The 23,074-nt window shown below is 41.8% G+C and overlaps 1 protein-coding gene across 2 annotated transcripts; it reads left to right on the top strand.

The window, feature by feature from the left end:
- Window positions 1-1,758: 1,758 nt before the first annotated feature.
- Window positions 1,759-22,630, top strand: LOC114210464 (protein POLR1D-like). 2 transcript variants are annotated; one of them, XM_088021786.1, is made up of 3 exons: window positions 1,759-1,917; window positions 8,246-8,320; window positions 22,088-22,630. In XM_088021786.1, exons 2-3 carry the CDS (start codon window positions 8,304-8,306, stop codon window positions 22,350-22,352), a joined length of 282 nt encoding a protein of 93 aa, XP_087877912.1. In that variant the 5' UTR covers window positions 1,759-1,917; window positions 8,246-8,303; the 3' UTR covers window positions 22,353-22,630. The 2 variants fall into 2 exon arrangements, with proteins under 2 accessions (XP_087877912.1, XP_027960547.1); XM_028104746.2 differs by lacking the exon at window positions 1,759-1,917 and adding an exon at window positions 4,273-4,393.
- Window positions 22,631-23,074: the final 444 nt, after the last annotated feature.

Genomic DNA, 23,074 nt, shown 5'->3' on the forward strand with positions numbered 1-23,074 from the left:
ACTGTTGACTTTAAGGCAGATACTACTTTAGTGTACAGGAAGGATTTGAGCTGCAGAAGGGGCTAGAAGAGAAAAGACACATTAGCTTGTTGAACCATCTCAGCATGGATGCAGTGGATTGTACCAAAAGAAGATGTTTCCCAGAAGTGCTGTGCTTCCATTTCCCTGCTTGTTTTAGGGTTTTACTTCATGGCTCTGCAGGTTCTGCAGTATTAGGAATGGTTCTACATGGAGGCTGAATGACATTTGCAATGTTAAACCATATTACTTGTATATATGTAAATATATAGGTTTATATAGAGCATACAAGAAGTTCAGTAGTGATTCATTCATCATTTTATTATTTTACAGGGAAATTTTAAAATATTCAAAACTTGGGTTTTCAACTTTTTATGTTGAAGGTAATTAACCTTTTGGCAAATATATTAAAATTTTATCCACACTAAATGCAGTTACATATTGTTTTTTAATACTTTAGATTATTAGAACATAATAGGACACTATTTTTCTAGAACATAATTTATGGGGGCCTCTGGGTGGCTCAGTTGCTTGAACGTCTGCCTTCAGCTCAGGTCATGATCTCGGGGTCCTAGGATTGAGCCCCACATTCTCTCTTGCTTTCTCTCTCTTTCAAATAAATAAATAAAATCTTTGTAAAAAAAATAACTTACGTAAAAATCTTGATTTTAACAGTATGGTGATTTTGCCAAAATCAAGGCAAGAAAATAAATCTTATGGAATAAATACATAATATATGAACGTATATCTTTCTGTATCTTTCTGTATATATCCAAATATTACCAACTCATAAACAGAATTATCAGTGTGTGCAATAAGTTAATACTATCATCTCTGGTGTTTTGCTGACTTTCAGTCATTTAAAAAAACATAGCTCGTCACATGTTTTTTATTTTTATTGTAATGAAGGTATATTGAAAATGGTAGGAGGAATGAATATATTTAATAGCTTTTCGCTGATTTTATAACTTGTAAATATTTTGAAATATGGTGTGTGTGACTTTATTTGTGCCTTGCTGGGCCTAAGAGAAAGGAGTGGTAGTAACATCTGGTGTGGAGCACACAGGAGATGAGGAAAGTTCTGCAGAGAAGGTAACACGTGATCTGGATGTCTGGTGACAAGGATGTGGCTGGCGTGCACAGCAGTTGGAACAGAGAGTGTAGCCTGAGCGGAGCTCCACCCTGTAATAGCAGATACAGTGCCACTGTTGGGCTGGGTGTCCCAGCCCAGCTGGGCTTCTGGACTCACAAAGCTAAGGCCCAAGAATGTGGTAATCCCAGCGGGCACATCATGTCTGGCAAGGCCTCGGGGAGACAGGCCAGGAAGCTCTCACCGCGGTCTCCGGTCTCTGTTAGCTTGCTCAGACTCCCAACACAGTACTTTTATTTCAAAGCGCAATTAGCATCTCCACTAAGAGACGGAGTTTAGAGAAGAGAATGCGAACAGAGACGAATGAAGTGGGCTTCGCCCATTCGCATAATGATGCAAAAGAATGATATTAGAAGCCAAACAAAGGTCATTTCTCTGTGGTACCACACAAAGGAAAAAGTGTTTTCTAGATAGGAAAGCTTGCTGAGATTTTCAAGCAGCCCTAGAGGATGAAAGACCTTCATCCTGACCAGAAAGATTCCAGCTGTGCCTCATTCTGAGCACTGACGCGGCCTCTTCGGTCCCCGTCTAGGCATTTCCGCTGTGGTCTGATACTCCGTCGCGCCCAGGCTGCGGTGCTGGTGTGCCCCTGTCCCCGCCTGGCCGCCACAGGGGTGGGGGCTCAAGTTGCCCACGACCATCGGCTCCTGTCATTGCATTTCTTTGCCCTGTGACATGTGACCTCACTGTCGTGTCTTCATCATCCTTGTCTCTTCCATCTCCCCCAGCATCTCCTCCTCTGGCTACAGGTACAGCATTTTTACTTTTAAGTCCTTGCGTTGTTGTCCTGTCCCACTCACACCCAGAACCCATTCATTCCCCCAAACTTAACTGAGGACCAGCCGTGTGCCAGACACAGGGAAAACTAGAGTGAAAAAGACCAACCTCCTGACCTCTAGGAGTTTGGCCAAGTAAAAAACACCTTTCCTCTGTCTTGTGCTTCTGATCAGAATACTCTGATCAAAATGAAATACTTTATCCTCATAACAACCTTGTAGGGTTATGATCATCAAAGTAAAAAGCAATCCATGTTTGATTTTTCCAGCATTGCTTAAAATACCACTTCCTTCTTATTTTCTGGTCTGTGTTGGCATGAAATCATCAAGTTTTGTTAATCCTGCATTCAAATTCATGCTCCTCCATTGACCTCTGGTGTTTTAGCACCATAAGTTGTTTTGAAAAACGAAGCAACTTTTCTCATATCTCCCCCTGTTTTGTTATAAATATATACTGAGGCTCCCTCCCCACATTCCCCTAAGTAATCCAATATTTATTTCTAATGTACACATACAGGTCTTTATTTGATATGCAGTCCCTACTATAAGCCTCTATAGGGAAGGGCCTTGGCTCACCAGATAAATCATATTACAGAGCATGTGCTTGATAGAGGTTGGCCAAATTTAACATAATCTACAGAATTAACTTCTTGTGCTTCCAACTTTTAACTATAAATAATTCTTTTCATTTCCCAAATGATCTCAATGTTCCTATTGAGTTTTACCTTTGAAATCCTTAACCACAATTTGATTTTTTTTTCCTTTCTTTACAGCAGATAGGTGAACCCAGACAATTTGATGTTTTCTGAAATTAAATAAGGATGGCCTGAATTTCTTCATCTATATCTATAATCAGATTACTGAATAATACAGAACCCCACTTTGTGCTATGGTTTCTGCCAATCCACATGGTCACTCAACTGCTAATTACTGCTGACTGATTATGAGCCTGTAGGCAGATGTCCAGCAGTGATCCAAATCATCTGTCCCTATTTTTTTATCAGAGTGTTCTGTGGTCTGACATCAAATTCTTACTGAAGATCAAGCAAATTTTTCCATTTTTTTTTTCTTCAAAACTTACTACTCCATGGGAAGACATTGAGATTGCTATAGTAAAGTTGCTTTTAAATTTTGCCCAGTGCCCTGCTGTATGTGGACGACCTGGGCGTGAGCTGGTGGCCTTCCGCACTGATGATACGCTGGGCCTGGCAGGGGCCTTCTGGTCAGCAGCGGCCAGTGGTGCTGCACTGGTTTCTGCCCATTTTCCGAGTCTTTGTGCTTGTCACCAGGTTATGCTTGTTTGAACACAAGACCCTCAGCTAGTCTTACACGACATTTGAACCGCTTTTCCCATCCATCACGTGACAGGTACTGTACACTCAGTTGATCAAAGGTAGCTTTTCTCGTCATCTTTTTTTTTGAACTATAATGATACATACAGAAAAGTGTACAAATCCTAAGTGTACAGCCTGATAAGTAGTCGGAGTGAGAGCACTGTGTCACCAGCACTGTGATCACAAAATGCAACGTTGGCAGCACCACAGAAACTGCTTCGGACTCTCTCTCTCCTTTTTTTCCCTGTGTTTTTTTTGTTTTTTTTTGAACAACTACTTGATGTTTAGCTTTTCTGATCTTATTCCTTTAAAGATCTCATTTTCTCATGTTCTCCACTATTTAATTTGCCACCTGTCAATCTCTGTTGTTTGATTTCAGTTGCCTTGGTTTTCTCCCTCCCCTTTCTGTATACTGATGGAGTTAGTTCACCCGGTTGATTTATGTGAGGAAAAAGAAACACAGACCCAGATAACTCAAAACTAATTTGCTCGACTTTGGATTTTAAGGTGATTTTGCACCAGATTTGCATTCCCACTTGGCTTCTATTTCAGCTGCTATTATCATCCGTTTACATTCCTTAAGCATGTGCCAGCTGGCTAATGGAATGAACAGGCCGTCCTGCAGAAGCCCCGCCAGGAAGGAAAACTGGGTGGAGACCATACACGCGTGGATGGTGGAAAACTGAATTGCAGTTGGTGCCTGTGCCCAGAAAACGGTCTGCTTAATGAGCTGGCTTTCTTGGACTTTTTGTTTGCATCCAACTGTATATTCTAATATAATGAATTTGTTTTACAAAGAAAGCTTTAGGATGTTGAAGAATCTCAGTATAAAAATTACCCAGAACTAAATTTGTGTCTGAATAATTGTTTACTTCCTCCAGTTCTCTGCGCTTAGTGCTTCCATATCTTCCTGCTGCTTGCTTTTCTTGTATTTTAATGCAGCTTACACTTCCATTTCATCCTCTCGTTAAATAACTATCTTGTTTCCTGAGGTTGATGTTTCATAATCTTTGATGATTTAAGCCTCTGGGATAACGTGCAGTAGAAGCTGGCTTTGCTCCTTCCTTACGCAAGAATCATTAGCAGGACTACCAGGAAAAACAATAGAGGCCACAGTAAGTAGCCAAAAGAACTACCTGACTTTCTCTTCTTCTCCCCTGAATTTCGAAGCCTGTGTTGTTATTTCAAGGCCAGAAGGCGCGATTGCTAGGGATCGTTCTTTTCCTATTTGGAAGTAAAGCCCTGCAGACGGAGCTCTGGCAGGGCAGGAGAATTCGGGGTGGGAGGTGGTAGCAAATGCTCAACATTCTTCGGGCAAAATAGTGCAGAGTCCTTCCTTCCTCTGCCTCTCGCCTCTCCGGTTCTCCGAGTGAGTGCAGACTCAGCAGCAGCTCTGTTCAGCCTCCCTCCTCTCCTTCATTTTATTTTTTGCCTTTAATGATAAAGGGGAAACAATTCCTCAGGACTTGCTGTGCACACATTTGTGGAGAAGATGGGTGGTAGAACGGGAAGCTCAGAGGATATGTAGCCTTAAACCTGTGCAGGGGCTGTTTTGCTTCTCCCTCCTCTCCCCTTGCCCTCCCTGCTCCATGCCTCCCTCCCCTGCCCCCTTCATCCCTTCTCCCCCTCCCCTACTCCCTGTCGTCCTCCCCGGCCTCCTCTCTCCCCCACAATCCCCTCTCCCCTATTCCTCCTCCAGGATCACTAGCGGCGCTGCCTTGGGCAAGTTAGGCCGGATACCACTTTCCTCTTCTGTAAACTAGTCACCCTAACTATGTTGTCCTGTTCAGATAGGACAGCACTTTGCCAAAGGTAAAGCTCCATGCCAGCGTTCCTTAGTGTTAAACCAATTACAAATACCAAACGTGGTAATACCCCAGCCTGGGCAGTGGGGTCCCACCTCCCATGCTTGCTGGGGACTGAGCGTGCCCCACCCCGCTCCACCTCTCCTGTCACAAGTGAATTCCTCCTACCCCGGCAGCCTTTCTCATACCTATACCTTCTTTTCTCTTGGGTTGTGGTTGTAAGTCAGATCTCTGAAATCATGGCCGAGAAAGTTAATGATAATGCTGGAGAGGGTTTTACATAAGATCAAAACTATATAAAAATCAACCTCTGGGGCACCTGGGTTGGTTGGGCATTTGCCTTCTGCTGGGGTCATGGTCCCAGGGTCCTGAGATAGAGCCTGTGGGGAGCTTGCTTCTCCCTCTCCCTCTGCTGCTCCCCCTGCTTGTGTGCTCTCTCTCTCTCTGTCAAATTAAAAAAAAAAAAAAATCAACATCAAACTCTTGAAGGTGCCTAGAATATGGGCTCGGGATCTCTGCAAGGTCTTGGACTGAGTATTGTTTTCTGCAGATGTGCAGCATTTCAACTGTATTATGACACAAATGGGCTTTTTGTGGGCTGGTCCAAGACAGCTAGGTAAACATTTTAACATGGGTTTTATGGGAAAATACATTATAGTTTATTTGTGACTGATAGTTTGTTCATAATTGGGGAACTGCCCGAACAAGGTTTTCCCTTAAGATTTTTTAACTTTCTGTTGTCAGGAGAAGAGATCTAAGTATGGGTGGATCTAAGTATAATGGATTCCTGTTTTTATTTAGAAACTACCACACTTACTGATGGGAAGGGGGAGGAGGTGTATTTAGAATATTTTTACGCTTTGATTTTTTAACTTACATCTGTGAGGGTGAAAAAGGATCTTTGGAGCTAGAGAGGATACATTTTTCATGAAATACTGGATGAGACAAAGGCCTCAGATCACACCAATGGGATGTATTGTTATTGTAAAGAGATGGGAGAAACAATATGTAGGGGCCAAGGGCAGGCTGCCCCACGATGGGCCACTTTGCATAAAGATTATTTTGAATTCATGAAAACCCAGCAGATACAAGAAAAAAAGCTCTCTGTCTTCCCCTCAACTGCCTAAATTTACTTTGTAAAGGAGAGCCTGTACCAGGAAGAGAGCTATTAACAGAGACTTGACCTAAGAAACTGATCTGCATAATAGGGAAACCTCTTTTTCCAAACATCTCCTCTCACCTTCCTGCTAAAGGCCTTCCTCCCCTTTGGATCCTCAGGCCCTACCCCTCTCCTTAGCTCATTCATGTTGCCTCACTGTCTTTGCAATTTCTTGTCTCTATGGATTCCCCTTCTGTACACTATTAAATTTTATTTTCTCCTGTTAATCTGTCTTATGTCAGTTTGGTTAAGTTCAGCTCAAGGGGGCCATAGTGCAGAGGAGGATCTGTGACGATCTGTGGTAAGCAGATGCACTTACCTATTCCTGATGCCAGGAGGCTGGGCTGTGAAACACAGTCTGACTGAACAAGTCCAGGGGGTCAGAGGGCACATCAGTTGGTCAGTGTTTGGTTCTTTGCTGACCTGGTCAAGTGGGCTCTCCAGGATGGAGCAGAAAGTGTCCAGCTGCTGAGTCAGCTGAAAAGACTTTTTTTTTTAAAGAGCTTACTGTTAATGGGAGTTTATTTAAAAATGTGTAAATTATACAAAAATAGCCAGATAGATTTGTTGAAGATCAAGAGGGTGGTGAAATAGTTTGACAGCATACTAAATAGAAATATGGAGGTGAATACCAGGAGAAACAGATTTTTGTTAAGGGTTGAAATTGGATTTTTTTGGTGAGTAGAGAAGGATGATGTAGAGGACTGCTACATTTTATTATAAGTCTTTAAATAATATTTGCTTTTTAAGCTATGTGCTTTGCTAAAATAAGAATCATTATAAAATATTCATAAATGTTTGCATCATTTGAGGATTATGTAAATTGTATCCATAGTAGTGCTATAATAGCATAATTAAATGTTTTTATATAGAATCAATGTGTAATTACCAGTTTCAGAATTTTGTGATTAGATACATAGTTCTGTCTTTGGGCTGTATTTGTTTCCAACTTTATGCCTCTCTTTTCTTAACTTCAGTACTTATATGTCATAAGTACTAGTAAAGTCAGGAATGATCATCTTCGCATTTTACTACCCATAGCACCTGGCACAGTAGCTTGACATAGTAAAATCTCAGAATATGGTTGATAAGTACATTTTCTGGAATTTTTTTTCAATATCTTTCTAAAAATTGCACAAATAACACAGATTCACTCTAGAAAAAATAGAAAAGCAAACAAAAAAATTAAAAATCACCCAGAAACTCATCTTACCATCTTGATAACACCCCTCCAAATGTTTTCTTATGTAATATATACATGCAAATAAATTTGAAATAAAAATTATCCAGGGGCGCCTGGGCGGCTCAGTCAGTTGAATGGTTGAGTGTCTGCCTTTGACTTAGGTCACGATCTTGGGGTCCTGGAATGAAGTCCTACATGGGGTTCCCTTACTTGGCAGGGAGTCAGCTTCTCCCTCTCCCTCTGCGCCGCACCCCCCCCTTGTGTGCACGTGTGCACGCAAGCTCGCTCTGTCTCAAAGATATAAAATCTTAAAAAAAATTATCCAATACACACTGTACCCATGTTCTTAAGATACTTAAGTAGAATTTTTAAGTCAACAGGTATGTATTATTCTGAAGGCTCTTTATCATGTTGCCAAATTGTCCTCCAGAAATGTTATATCAGCTTCAGTCCCCATTAATAGAACAAAGATTATTCATTTCTCTCACTAACTAAGGGGCAGAAACATACTTATCCTTGATGGGTTCATTATTATTTCTTAGAATAATAATACATTTGAAGGTTTTAAATATGGATATAGCTTGTCATTTTGTCTTTAATTTTCAGTGCTTTTCCCCTTCATATAAAAAGTTTCTTCTTAATGTTATTTATATGTTCAAAACTATCAACCATGTTTTTTAAATTTTAAAAATTTCTCCCCAATTTTGAAATTGTATGCTTCGAAAGCTGTTCATTCTGCAAGATCATATATGTGGAAAGAACTGATTTTTCAGAATTTAGTGGAGTGACTACCTCTTAAATCTCTTCTTCTCCCCATTAGGAAAGCAATTGAAGAACTGCTTAAAGAGGCAAAACGTGGGAAAACAAGAGCAGAAACCATGGGACCTATGGGTTGGTAAGTTCTTGAGTAATCTTCCTTAAAGCAATATTAAAGAGGAAGTCTTGACTGGAAATGTGGATATGTAAATCTTTTAGCAGCCAGAGGGAATATAAAACTGTGCCTGTGGAGGAAATCACCCAGAGGCCAGCAGGAGAGTGGGAGCCCTGCTGAGGGCCAGCACTGGAGGAGCTCTGAGACCCTGAAGAAGAGGGCAAGGGGTATGGAAAGGAGAGTAGCCCTTAAGGGGTCTTTAAGATCCCTTAAGCCCTTAAGATCCCCAGGAGACATGTAGATATGACTGCCCAAAGGCACTGTGTGAGAGTGATATTATATCAGTGTCCATTGTTTAAGGATCTCTGTTTTAATTATAGTCCTTAGTAAATTGAAATTTCTTTTTAAAATTCTACTTGTAAATATTTTGATTATATGACAGTTCAGCTGTGTGGAACTAAAGTTTGCCTTTACAGTTTCTACATATAAAACAGAGCTCTAAAACTTAAAGTTTAGAAACAAAGGAAGAATTTAACCTTAAGAATTTAGTTTTAAACATTTTTAAGCTTTACTTTAGCAATAACGCATGCATTCAATAAATATGCTGATTTTAGATCTTTTATCTAGAATATAGAACCCACTACAGTGGAGGATTGTGGGTGATTAAAAAGAGTAAAATGTAAAAATGAGATAGGAGTAGAAACTAGGCTTCAGAATATACCTCATTCTGTAGATTTGACTCTTAGAACCATGCACATGGTTTACATAAAAATATAAAACAAAGTTAAACAGAGGGAAAAGGCAATCCTTAAAAATCAAGCAAAATAAAGCCAATAGACCTAAAAAGCCATTTAGTGGATGGCTTAGCTGCACATAAAGGAACTCCTTCATGTGATCTGAAATTGGACTCTATGCAAAAGAACTACCAAGAAACCTTAAGTTGTTTTCAGTCATCATATGTCAACAATACTGATGTTTTTCTGAAACTATCATATAACAGAATAAAGCAAAGTAAATATTTATATGTTGTAAATACCCAGATCTCCAGTGTCAAAGAGATAAAGATATAAAATCAAAGTAAAAACATATAATCCTACATTTGAATTGGAAATAACAGTACAAAGCCATGCTAGATTTTCTCTTTAAAAAACAAAAAAAGAAAAGAAAAGCTTTTTCCAGCTCTGTTCATGGAAAAGTGCTAGAAATGATGACCACCCACTCAGTAGCAGTGAGTGCCCCTGGCATCCAGATTGTTCTATATAAATACCATTTCTCTCTGAAAGAAGACCAAGAACCTTAGAGAAATAACTGACTGCAGATCGGAGGTAGTGCCTGGAGTTCACCAGACAGCAAGTTAGAGGTCACTGTCCCCAGGACTGCCCTCACTTCTTACACCGCTGCAAATTCAGGACGTTCCCCACAGTACCTTCAACTTCCTTAAGTCACTGATGGAATCATAATTTACAGAAAACTATGATACTGACAGTTACCGTTTATTACAGGGAAAAGATACAGAATAAAATCTGCCCCAATAAAAGGCATAAAGGGCATTGTCTGAGAGGGTTCCAAACACGAAGCTTCTGTTTGTCCTCCCCCCATGGAGTCAGGACACGTTACCCACCCAGCTTATCAGGGAAGCTCACCCAGGCCTTGGTATTCAAAGTTTTTATTGGGATTCCATTACTTAGGCATGATTGATTGATTGTTCACATGGTTGATCTCAGTCTCCAAGTTGACCAAGACTTTGTGACTCAAAGCTCCCACCCTAAATCATGTGGTTGGGTTTTTTTTTTTTTTTTTTTTGCAGGGTGGGGGGCATGGTCAGCTCTTACTCTAAGACCATCAAGTGGGGCCTGTCCCATCCTAAGATCCAAACAAAGACATTTCTGTCAGATGTGACATTACCTCCCAGAATTGAGATTACCTCCCAGAAGCCAGACCTCTCTGTGGGTAAGGCCAAACTCTTACTACACAGGCAAGAAATGTGTAAGAGGATCCAGAAAGTGATGTCAGAAAGACTTAGGAAACAACCTGAAAGGCCTCCCACCACATGGGATAATTTGATCACCAAGAAGAATAAAGCTATAATGATTGAGATACCTAAAACATGTTAAAATCCATAAAGTCATAATGATAATCACAACAAGAAGCTTAATGAACCCTTTTGGAGAATGCTATGGAACCAAATCATTATTCATAAAATTGGCAAGTAGAGAAGAAGAATAAAACATTTATCCTGTTCCCTGTACAAATTATACCTCAGAGTTACCAAATAATTGATGAAAGAAAACTTCCTTGTAGAACTGTGTCTATTAAATGTACAAGGACTACAGAATAAGATCGTCATTCGAATTCTTAGCAACGCAATAAGAAAACAATCTGATTTAAAAACGGACAAAAGAGTTGAACAAACACTTCACTGAAAATGATACAGGATTGGCCAATCAGCATATGAAGAGATGCTCCAAACATTAGTTATCAGGAAGATGCAAATTAAAACCATAGTTAGTTACCACTATACATGCACTAAAATATCTAAAATTAAAAAAGACTGACAGTACCAAATAAGGATGAGGATGTAAAACAATTAGAACACTCACACATTGTTGGCAGAAATGAAAATTGTACAGCCATTTTGAAAAATAGCTGGCTGTTTCTTATACATTCACCATAGAGAGTTCTTCTAACCAATTACCAGAGAATTGAAAACTTAAGCCTACATAAAAATCTGCACAGTAATATGCGTTGCACTTTTATTCATGATAACTCAAAACTGGAAACAACCCAAATGTCCGCTAACTGATAAATGGATAAACAAATTGAGGTTCTAGCCATACATTCAGTGCTACTCCACAACAAAGAGGAACAGAAGCAGACAAACTGCATGAATGAATCTCAGGGACACCCTGCTCAGGGAAAGAAGCCAGACACAAAAACCTTACACAGTGTAAGATTCCACTTATGTGGCATTCTAGAAAACCCAGAACTGTAGGGACCAGAAAGGAGATCATTGGTTGCCAGGAAGTGGGGGCAGAAGGAAGGGATTTACTGCAGAACTCTGTGGATGACAGAAACAGTCTACATCTTGATTGATGTGGTGATTACATGACTTTGTACATTTGTCAAAACTCTTCACACTGTTACTTAAAAAGGATAAATTTTATTCTGTATGAATTATACCTCGTAAACCTGATTTTTAAAATAAAAAGAATGTCCTCATTTTCAATCCCTAAGGACCCACTGGTCCTAGGCAAAGGTCACTGGCCACTAACCTGACCAGATAAGGAGTTGCTGGGGACAGTTCTGGGACAGGACAGGCTGACCACACCTGAACTCATTAACCCATCTCCGGCCATGAAAAGATGCAGTAGGAAGAGCACGCCACCATTTCTGGGATATCCTTGTCAAAAGATTGAACCCAAATCTGATCAGATCTCCAGTTAGAACTACTAGTTCGCAGGAAATAGCGAGGGCGGAGGAGCACATTAACTGACACCAGAGGGACATAATCACAAAAATCCAGTATGTGGGGAACTCTACAGGACAAACAACCCAGTTTTTTTAACAAATTGCAGAGAAAAGAAGGAGGAGTATCCTATGAACTAATAGATTTGAGACACATCAAATAAAATGTATATTTTATTTGGATGCTTATCCAAACTAACTATAAAAAGACATTTATGAAACAATTGGAGTATTTGATGATATTAAGGAATTGTGGATTTTTTAGGTGTGATAATGGTTTTGCTATTATTTCATTTTTTAAAGCTATTATCTTTCAGAAATTCATTCTGATGTATTTATGGATGAAGTGATAAAAAATGAAATAATCCAGTGCGAGTCAATCTGTATGTAACATATGTATGTAATCATCTTAGATTCAATAAAATACCCTCCTCGTGGAAAGCTGGTTATACAAATGTGGTGAGATAAGATGTCAGGAAGCATTTGGCATTTTTCCCATCATGCAACAGTCGGTCAGTGTTAGTTAGATCTGTTCTTACCTTCTTACCAGCCCTCCTCTGTCCTTTACAGAGAGAAAGGTGCCTCTACTCAGGTGAATCAAATTAGTACAAATTTGGTTAGGGGCAGGCTGCTTAGGTGTTCAATATAAAGCAGGACTTCGATCAGGTTGACCATAGCCACTGGCCCAATCCAATACCATGTGTGAAAGAATCAGTGTAGAGCTAAATCATGAATTCGTGGCTTGACAAGTAAATAAGAAAATGTCAGTCAGGATTCTTGCTATGTTAGAAGTGTTCAAGGAGATCATTTGCTTCTAGGCAGCTCTCCGGATGGAAGTCATTTATCCTGACAATCTTTCTGCCCCTTACTGGCTTAGTAGAACTTTCTGATAGTGAAAGAACTAGTTTATCAGTGTTAGCTCTGTTTCCCCTGGAGAGAGTTACCACATGTACAGGTCATCTTGACATTTGTAGGAGTACTGATGTGCACGTTGGGCATTATATCAGTAGGTCAGCAGTTCCACAAAGTTGTCGAGGACCCAGGTCGCTTCCAGTTTTAGGATGTGATGCTTTTCCACTTGGCCTAGTATGGTGGAAGCCATTCAATCCCATTTCAGTTAGCAGAAGGGAAGAAAAGAAGGAAGGCATGCCTCCCCTCCCAGAAGTTGCCTACACCATTTCTACATATATGCCATTGGTCAGAATTTCTTTTCATGTTTTCACCCAGCTCAGCTACAAGGTCAGGAGTTCAGTCTTTTTTTTCCCCAGGAAGTCATGTGCCAGACAAATATGTGGGGTTCTTTTACTGTAGAAGAAAGGAAGAACGGATATTCGGGGACAACTGGCAGCCTCTTCCCATGAAGGAGGGAGAAGCATGTTGAAAAGGGAGGAAAAGATGGCAGGCCAAGTAAAGCATTCCAGACTTAGAAGAGGCAGATCCTGGGAGAACAGTATGTGAAACTTCCAAGTTCCCATTAGTCTACAGGATAAGAATTCCTGCTGACATAGCTGTTTTCCTCAATTGTCTTGTAATGGTGGTCCCCGACTTTTTGGTTTTAGGGTCCAACCCTTAAAAACTGTTGACCACAAAGAACTTTTTTTATGTGGGTTATCACTATTTACTGTATTTGAAATTAAAATTGAGCAATTTAAAGGATTTATTTATTAATACATTTAAAATAATAAGCCTATTACATGTTAAAAGAAATAATATACCTTTTATAAAAATTACTATATTTGCAGAAAAAATACTGCGTTAAAGCGATATTGTTTAATATTTTTGCAAACCTCCTTCATGCCTGGCTTATAAAAGACACCTAGAATTTCATGTATGCTTCTACAGTCTGTTGTTTTGATTAAAGTATATGAAGAAAATCCAACCTCACACCAATATGTCTTTGGAAAAGGAAGAAGTATTTCAATAGTCTTTCCAGAAAATTATGTTATCCTTTAATCCTTCATCAAAACTTTGCAAATAACCTCGAAGAGTGGTAGTTTCTTAACGTTCTTTTTAATAATGTAGACTTTTCATGTTTTGCTATAATAAAATCCCTTCATCTACCTTGCACCTTGACTGGATCTTCTCCTCATACATGATTTTGTAACATCATGCATTGGTCATCTCAAAAATGTTGGTTCACTGAGTCATCCTCCAAATGTTAACACATTTCATTATATAATATTAAAAGAATACATTTGTAAGTATCACCACTAATCTCATCAGAAAAGTCTTTTAAATGTTGGGAACTTGTCAAGTGCACAGTTTTCCAAAAGTCTAATTTTCTTTCACTTGAAAACTCAAGTTTTATCATTGTCACTGAAAACTGTGAGTTATTTTCCTTGAAGTGACAGGCTCAATCACATCTGAATAACCAGCTAGTTCACTTGCAAGTCAAACATTCACACAAGTTCTCTTCCTTGAGGCAGTTTTTGGTTCAGTACACCCAGACAGATACGGGCTATGCAAACGGATCTAGCTGAGGGACAGCCATGACTTGCATCTGCTCCCTGTTGCTGAGACAAAGAACATCTCCCCCATCATGCTCATTCTGGGAGATAACTGGTTTTCCATCTGTTTCTCTCTCTCTCTCTCTCTCTCTCTCTCTCTCTCTGTGTGTGTGTGTGTGTGTGTGTGTGTGTGTAAATAAAAACTTTTAACTACTAATTCAGTGGTTCCCAAACTTATCTGCACATTTGAAATCATCTGGGAAGCTTCCCAAAATACTAAGGTCTGTGTCCCACCACCAAAGATTATTAGTTTGGGTACGGCCTGTGCTTTGGGGTTTTAAAAAGATACCCAGGTGATTCTAAAGTGCACACAAATTTGAAAACCACTGTAACAATCCCTATATATTATAAAGAATGAAACCAACCTGCTCTGCAGAATTCAGAGCATTCCCACACCTCTCCCAGGGGCAGACAGCTCCATAGCACTCGGGTAGCCGGATGCTCAGCCACGGGAGTCCCAAGCTCCATCCCTGTCAACACACCTTCTTGGACAGATCTTAAAGGAGTAGACAATCTGTTGCTTCCTAGTGGGCCATGGTCTGTTTTTCTAAGCATCTGGAAGACCTTTATATTTGCTTTAAAGTTTAAAATAGAACTAGAGTGCCATTTTTTTTCCTCCTGGATATTCCATGAAAAGATCTTCGTGAGGTAGTTGAGCCATTGCCAGAAAGAGATTGCTGAACTAAAGTAAATGCCACGGAATGCCATTTTTTATTTTATAAAGAAAGAGACCATTTGGTGCTCTGTACTTCCATGGATGTATTTCAGCAAAAGAATCTCTTCAGAAGCTGTTCTTGACAGAAGCTTCAAGGGAGCTGAAATATGGGCCCATATGACTTCCTTTTAGTCAACATAAAGGAATTTATAAGCACAAATTTCAGAAATTCATCTGACTTCATTGTCCACAAAGCTGTTTTTATTCTAGTCACTTTCACATCAGCTGATCTGTAGCCCAATGTAATTTTTTAGTCCAGTGCTTGCAGAACCTCAGCCTTATACTTGGAAACGCTTATATTCTGGTATGAAAAGTTACAAAGATGGAGTTTGACAGAAAATGAAAATTCAGTTTTTTTAACCCAGTTTTAAGGAAAATGGCATTTTGGGTGCTTTTCTCTTTGGTGTGGTGGTCACTTTGGTGATAAGAGGAGAAATCATTTACATTGTTCTTCCATTGTATGTCATCCGCTTGTTGGTTATTTCTTGAGTCTTTATGCAGGCATTTTTTTTTTTTTAATTCATTTGACTGAGCACCAGTAAGTATATTAAGAGGCCAGGCTCAGGCAGCAGTAAAAAAGACTCCCTGTCCTGGCCTTAAAGTTGTTAATCCATTGGTGGATATGGACAAGTGAGCGGGTGAGCACAATGCAGTGTACTAGAACAAGCAGGCAGGGAAGGGAGGGCTCCCATTTCAGAATAGACTCATGGACGAGGCTCTTGGCAGTATTTCAGGGCCCAGAGATTGAAAGCCTTTACAGCTAAAGAACATGGGGCCCTAAGGCCCCAGCTAGCTAATTGCTGATGAATGGATCATCATTTACTTTCTCGTCCCCAGCTTGATGCTCCTTGTACTACACCACCTCTCTTATGTGTGTTACTGTCCGGTAGCATACAGGCACGTCAGTGCTCCCTGCCCCCAGCTTCCCACATGCCTTTCAGATCCAGTTATGAAAGTGAAGCAGAGAGCCCTGCGTGTGTTAGCACTGGATCATATCGCCATGGAAATAGTGTGTGCAGCTACGGGAGTAGGAGGCCGAGGACAACAGCCTTGTCGTCTCTCTCAGGACACCACCATTCACATAGCTGCTTCGGAGCTTTATCTTCACACATCCTCTGTTCCTCTTGGTAGTCTGCTAAAGGGCACAAATACGTAGGCAGATAGCCCGGGATTTATCTTTGCTGCAGGACCCAGCCTAATGCAAGATTCTCAGACTTTTAAAAATCAATGGTATACGTATATATGTACATACACGCCAACCCTACTTTTGGGTCCAGCGTTGGGGAGCGAGTATGCTGAAAACCTACCTTGGGCCTCAGGACTGTTGTCCACGAGTAAATAAGGACTAACAGTCAAGTAATGGCGGTTGTCACGCTATAAAAGAATTTCTTGGGTAGCCACGTGCTGAGGCATTTGACTGTCAGATTATAAACTGTAGGCACCATGGGTGGTTGTGGTTGTGGCAGCATTAAACGACAAAATGAGTTGCAATCAACCGCAGCACCAAGGTTAAAAATATTACTTTACCCTTGTCTCGTGGAGTGTTTGGGGTGCAGTCGTGCTTTTTCCTCAGGGTGTTCTTTTGTACTCGCATCCATGATAGTGCAAAGGACCGGACAGAGTGGAGATAAACTGCTGCTTGCCGGTGCAGGGCTGAGTGTGGCTGTGGAATAAAGGAGTGAATTGGAGAGCATCACATGAAAACTTGCTCCTATGATCCCAAGGCCTCTATTTCCCTCACCACAAAAATAAGAATCATAATTTCCCAATGCCTGTTGTACTTCACAAATCTCCAAATCCAGCGCATTTAGGGAGTTTTCTGCCTTTGCCCCAGCCTTGTCCGTGTCAGTGCCTCTCCACTTGACACTGCATACAGACCTGCTTCGTGGTGCCTGTGCCGGACGGAGCAGCCTTGGCAGCAGGCGTGCCGACAGCCTCTTCACCTGTGGTTTCTTTGCCTCACTGCTCTGGTGACTGGCCACCTGGTTCCACCGCAGCGGGTCTTTGTCTCTCTCTGCTCCTTCTTCCCCATCTGGGATGGTGTTGGGAGGGTGGACCTTGGCATCAGACCCCCTGATTCCAATCCTCCTAGCTTGGGATCTCAGATAACTTGCTTTTCTTCTCCTGTCCACCCATAAAGTGCTGGATGGTTGGAGAAATGGAACAAGGTGACATCAGTAATGCGATGGCATGGGCGATTCCTTCATGGAAGTCAGTGTTAGCGGTGTTACTATTCCCATTGGCTAGTGATTGTGTACCACTATCTGATGGGTCATATTCATGGAACTATTTTAGAATTCAACAGTGGCGGGTCTGGGGCACCCGGGTGGCTCAGTCAGTTAAGCATCCAACTCTTGGTTTTGGCTCAGGTGATCTCAGGGTCCTGAGATCGAGCCCCGTGTCAGACTCCAAGCTCAGCCGAGTCTGCTTGAGATTCTCTGCCCCTCCCCCACCTCTCTCTCCAAAATAAATAACATCTTTTTAAAAAGTGGCAGGTCTGACTCTGTAGCATGCTAGATATTACTACTTCTGTCCTTCAGCAGTAAAGACAAAAACTGTTAAAACCAGAAAGAAAAAAAATCACGTATCTCTTCCCCTTTCTGTTCTCTAAGTTGGTTTACAGTCTACTGTTTTTCCTAAGTCAAGGATGATAACTGCAAGGAGCAAGTGCCTTATTTTTACACGTTATGTTATGTCGTGTGCCCACTCAGAGAGAGAGAGAGAGAGAGATGAACAACTTACAGTCCCAGCCTCAGTCAGTCCGTGCGTCTCTCTAATGGCAGATTCTCCAGAAATCTACCTCTCCTGGGGCATGCAGAAGCCTTCACAGCTTCTGAGCTGACAGCTTCGGAAGTGAAGTAAAGTGCTTCCCTTTTAAAGTTTACCAGAGCAAGGATGTCAGAGCTTAAGTCTGACAGTGCTGTCATGGGTACTCTCCCAGTGCAGCTGTAAGCGGGCTCATTATACTTTATATCCCTTTATACTAAAATCAGCTCCTCCCACATGAGCTAGTATACTTTTCTAAAACCAAAAATAAAAACAACTGGCCAGGGTGAGAAAGCGGACACTGTGTGGGTCAGAGCTACAGACAGGGAAGCAGCCGCTCCGTGCAGTGGCCTCTTCGGTCCCCAACCCCGGCAGCATGTCGTGGGACATAGTTAGTGACATTATATGGTGCAGATGCCCCAGCCTCTGCTGTCGCTCCAGGGCTCAGGTTTTACCTCAGTGCAGATACGAAAAGCTCTGGAATGGTGGGTACCCAATGCTAGCTTATCATGTCATCTCAAGTATGGGGGGAATGGCACCAAGAAAGAGCTGAGAAACAAGACAGAGATCAATGAGATGAATTTTATTTTTTTTAAGATTTTATTTATTTACTTATTTATTGTGGGGGAGGGGTAAAGGAAGAGGGAGAGAGAATCCCAAGCAGACTCCTCGCCAAGCGCAGAGCCCAGTGCGGGGCTTGATCTTACTGCCCTGAGACCATGATCGCAGCCGAAATCAAGAGTCAGGTGCTCAGCCAACTGAGCCACCCAGGTGCCCCAGAAATGAATTTTCTAATAGGATGAATGAGAGGAGAGTAATTTTCTAAAGGCTTAACATGCAGAACACGGGCAGAGAAGTTTAAAACTGGGACAGACTTCAGAAATCATCTACATACCTCAGCCTTCAGTGTTACATTTGAAGAGCATCTACAGAGCTTACACAGTATTAGGAAATGCAAATTATAATGTCAAGTGAAACTTCCGGGTATAGAAATCTAACCATTTGAAGTACCAAATTTTTTTTCTTTTAAACAATTTTATTTATTTGACAGAGAGAGAGCACAGGTAGGGGAAGCGGCAGGCAGAGGGAGAGGGAGAAGCAGGCTCCCCACTGAGCAGGGAGCCCGACGTGGGGCTCGATCCCAGGACCCTGAGATCATGACCTGAGCCAAAGGCAGACACCCAACTGACTGAGCCCCCCAGGTGCTCCACCAAAGCTTTTTTTTAAGATTTTTTATTTGAGAGAGAGAGTGCACATGTGCACAAGCAGGAGAAGAAACAAAGGGAGAGAATATCCAACTCCCACCAAGCACCAGCCTGCCGCTGGGCTCCATCCCACCAGCCTTGAGACCAGGAACTGAGCCGAAACCAAGAATCGGAAGCTTAATCGATGGAGCCACCCAGGTGCCCTGAAATACCAAAACTTTTTAATTTTAACCATTTTTATGAAAATTTCTATAAAATCCCATTAACTTTTTCTTGATGGCTCAGGTTTTATTTGTTTTTAATTTTTTTTTTCATTGAGAAACACCAGATAGCCTGCTCTGTTCTTGATTAGCTTCTTATCCCAGGTGATTTGAGACTTTAGAATGTTATCTTGAGTTGCTGTCAAGGAGAAATCCCTGCTATGTTAACTAATCTGCTATATATATTCTTTTTCATGAAGAGAGAGTGAATAATAATAATATAGGTCCACAGTCCCTTGTTTAAAACCCTTGAATCCCTCTAAGTTTCTAAGTTGAGATATTTTCACATTTTAGAAAGGTACGTAAGCACATCCAGTGTGCACTGCGAACGCCCCCAAGGATACTTGTTCAACACATTATAATTTCTGCCCCCACACATATGCTTATACCAAAGGGGATAAAGACTAGACATAAATAGCCCAGTGTCAGGTTAGGCCAGGTTTTGCTGCCAAATGAGTTTCAACATCATATAAAAAAAAACTCGATTTTCAAAGGTTTTAACATTTTGAAATCGTGTATGAGAAATTATAGACCCAGCAGTAACATCTATTGAAGATTTACCGTGCGCCAGGTACTATGCTAAGTGCTTTATGCTTTATCTCAATAAATCCTCCCAATGGGTCGATACTTCTATTACTCCTGTTTAAAAATGAGGAAAACTGATGCACAGGGGAGTTAAGTAACTTGCCCGTGGTCACACAGCTAATTCGTAGAGCTAGGATAGAACCCAGAGCTAACATGTACCAAATGCTTGTTATATGTTAGTATTATTCTAAGCATTCACTCATTTGATCTGCAAGCATTCCGTTAAGATAGTCACTCTTATTATCCCACATTTAACAGATAAGAAGCAATGGGGAGACTATAGAACATGCTCAAGGTTCAATCTGATAGATCGTGTGATTTCAGAGCATGTGTTCTCAGCCAGTACCATGTTGTATGAGTCTGTGGAAATGAAACAACCGGCTTCAAGGTTCAGCAAAATAAGTTCCCACACTGAAGGCTAGAGCGGTTCTCTCCCAGCGGATTTCCTCAAATGTCACTGTTAGACTCCTTATACCGTGATATTTTCACTGCAGATTTTATAATTTCCTTATATGGAATCATTTAGTACATGTACCTCCACATCTGCTTGCGACTGCCCCTCTATCTCATTGCCCTGCCTTACTTATTATGAGTATAAATAAGCACTTACTCTCATTTCTAAAGCATGTCCTGGCATGTTCGGGAGAAGTCACTCTCAGCAACCCCCACCCCCGCCAGGTAAACCAAATTCTGTCCCAGCTGCCCTTGACCCTGCACCTGGAATAGACTCTTAGGCACGACCAACATTAAAATCCCATCTCTAATGTTAAAAAAGAGATGTAACGGCCACTTTTCTTGTGGCTTGATTCTAGAAAGTCCTCTCATTCTCCGAACAGCTCTTTTGGGGGCCGTGTTGAGTCAGTGGGCCACGCTAGCTTCTGGAAGCTTGCAGCCATCCCCTCCGGCGCGGCCCCCTCTCTCAGCAGGAACTCCACTGGGTCTCTAGCAGAAGAGCTTTGTTCTCCTCGGACAAGCATATATGGTGGTAAAGATGATCTTCCATGGAAGATAGCAAAATAGAGTGGAATTCACCAGGAATTACCAAAGGTTTTGTTTTGATGATTGTCCCATCTGGCAATACCTGCCTTTCCTCATTTGTCTAATCCAGAGAAGAACTGACCTGTTTTGCCAGCACTGAGTTGGCCCACTCCCAGGAAAAGACCCCAGAACGCTTCTGGAGCTGGCTGTCCGTGTCCTCCCAGAGCCAATAGGACACATGTGGTCCATTTACTCGTACAGACGATCCTGCTTCTGCTCGAAGCACAGGGCCACAGTTGGCAAAGAAGGGCACGCTCAGCTCTTTACATTCCGTGCTGAGGGGCCCTTTTGTCCTGCTGACCAGCCATATCGTGCTCTTTGGTAGCATCAGTGTGTTGACACCAATGACGGCAGAGCAGGGCAGCCTGTCATCAATGCCGCCCAGATTGCGCGCTGCGACCCGACGCCCGGGTGGCTCTGCCTTAGGACTACTGAGCACATCACACTGGTCCGTGTGCTTCTCTGGAAGCTCCGTGAAGCCCCCTGGGGCTCCAGGGAGCTACGTGGTGTTGTGCCCTCAGGACATCACATCTTTGTCACTGCCTTTCTTCTTTGCTCCTCATCTCACGCGCTGTGGCTTCTAAACTCCGGCGCTATAAGAAAAACAAAACAAAAACTCCACCTCTAAGGCCCAGAGGGTGGGCCTACATGAAGTGCTCCCCAACAGAACACACACTAGAGGCCTGATATGGAACGTCTCAGAGATTCTTTCAAAGGTAAAATGTGATTATGGCATTTTTATAGATTCTTTGGATAATTTTTATTTCTGGAGTAGAGCATTTAGCCCCAGCATCCAAGATATGGCAAGAGATACTTCTTTTGTTCCTTAGAGGGGGTCTAAACTTTACTCTTTGGTAATTAAAAACAAGCCACGGTCAATTTAGCTCAAAATGCAGATTATATTCAAATCCGGGCATTTATTATTCAACGAGAAAATGGAAGTGATTCCGTTCTTTCACGTTGTGGCCAATACCTATGCATACATAGCCGTAGGAAAGTTAGTGCCAAGAAGGAAGAAAGGGGTGAAGTATTCAGATAAGGTCCAGCTCGGTCATCCCCGGAATTCCAAGCCTCTTGCCTTTTCCCCCTTGTACTCAAAGTTTACACTAGGTGGCATGCAAGGAAAGCCGAACACATTCAGAAACTTGATTCTGTGGACACAGAATTCTTTGGCACGGACCCGTGACCGGTGGGTGCAGCTCTGGGGCAAGCTATTCGGTTTGAGAATGTTCTCTTTTTTCCCTCCCCAGGATGAAGTGTCCTCTCGCTGGGACAAATAAAAGATTTCTCATTAACACAATTAAGAACACGCTGCCCTCCCATAAAGAGCAAGACCCTGAGCAAAAAGAGGGCAGCAAGGAACCTGCAAAAAGCCAGAGCCAGAAAGAAGAGAACCGGAAGAAGCACAGAGGCCACCCCTACAAGCACAGCTTCCAGGCTCGGGGCCCCAGCAGCCGCTCCCCGTGCAAGAAGTGCAGCAAGCAGGAGAAGGAGAAGCGCTCCAACAGGCGATGAGGCGGGCCCCAGCCGCCGGCGCTGTTTCCTCTGGGCCAGGGGTGTGCGGACGAGCCTGTGAGGACAGGCCTTGGGCTGCAGAGCAAGCACCGAGGAGTGACTTTCAGGGTCAGTCCTTTGCTGTTGTGACAAGGAAATGAGTCCAAGGGGACTTGCCCTGAAGGTGTTCGAGCACGTTTCAGCTCCTTCAGCCGGGCGTCCTCCTATACATGTGTCCTGTTTTCATTCTCTTGTTTGGAAGTTGGTTTCAAAATAAACCTAAGACTTCCAAGTTTTCAGAGATTGTTATGACTAGTTCCGATTTTTTTTTTTTTTTGGATGTGTTAACAGTTGTGGTCGTCTCTCCAATTTTCTCCAAAAAATAAAACCCTTGTAAATGCTATACGTTATCTTTTTGGATGATGAATTTAAAATTCAGAAGTCATCCCACCGGTAACCACAGTCAGGAAAAGAGGTAGCCCTTCAAGGGCTAGAAATTTACCATGAAACTCTTTGTTTTGTTTTCCTGTAAGTGAGCAATGTAGGAAATTCTCAAAATGGTTTTGAATTTAGTGTTTCATATCAGTAACCAGAGGTTAAAAAATTGGCCCTGTGGTTTCCTTGTGCATTCTCAAACTCACTCCTAAGATAGAACAACTTTTCTATATTTAATTTTTTGGGGAATATGTAAGTTTTAAGTGGTGCTTTAAAAAGAACCCTTAAAGTTAAAATTAACGTTAAGT

This window comes from Eumetopias jubatus, unplaced genomic scaffold, assembly GCF_037043125.1.
Source record: "Eumetopias jubatus isolate StellerSeaLion01/CBP00866 unplaced genomic scaffold, mEumJub1_p1.0 scaffold_3, whole genome shotgun sequence".
In the NCBI taxonomy this organism is placed as follows: domain Eukaryota; kingdom Metazoa; phylum Chordata; class Mammalia; order Carnivora; family Otariidae; genus Eumetopias; species Eumetopias jubatus.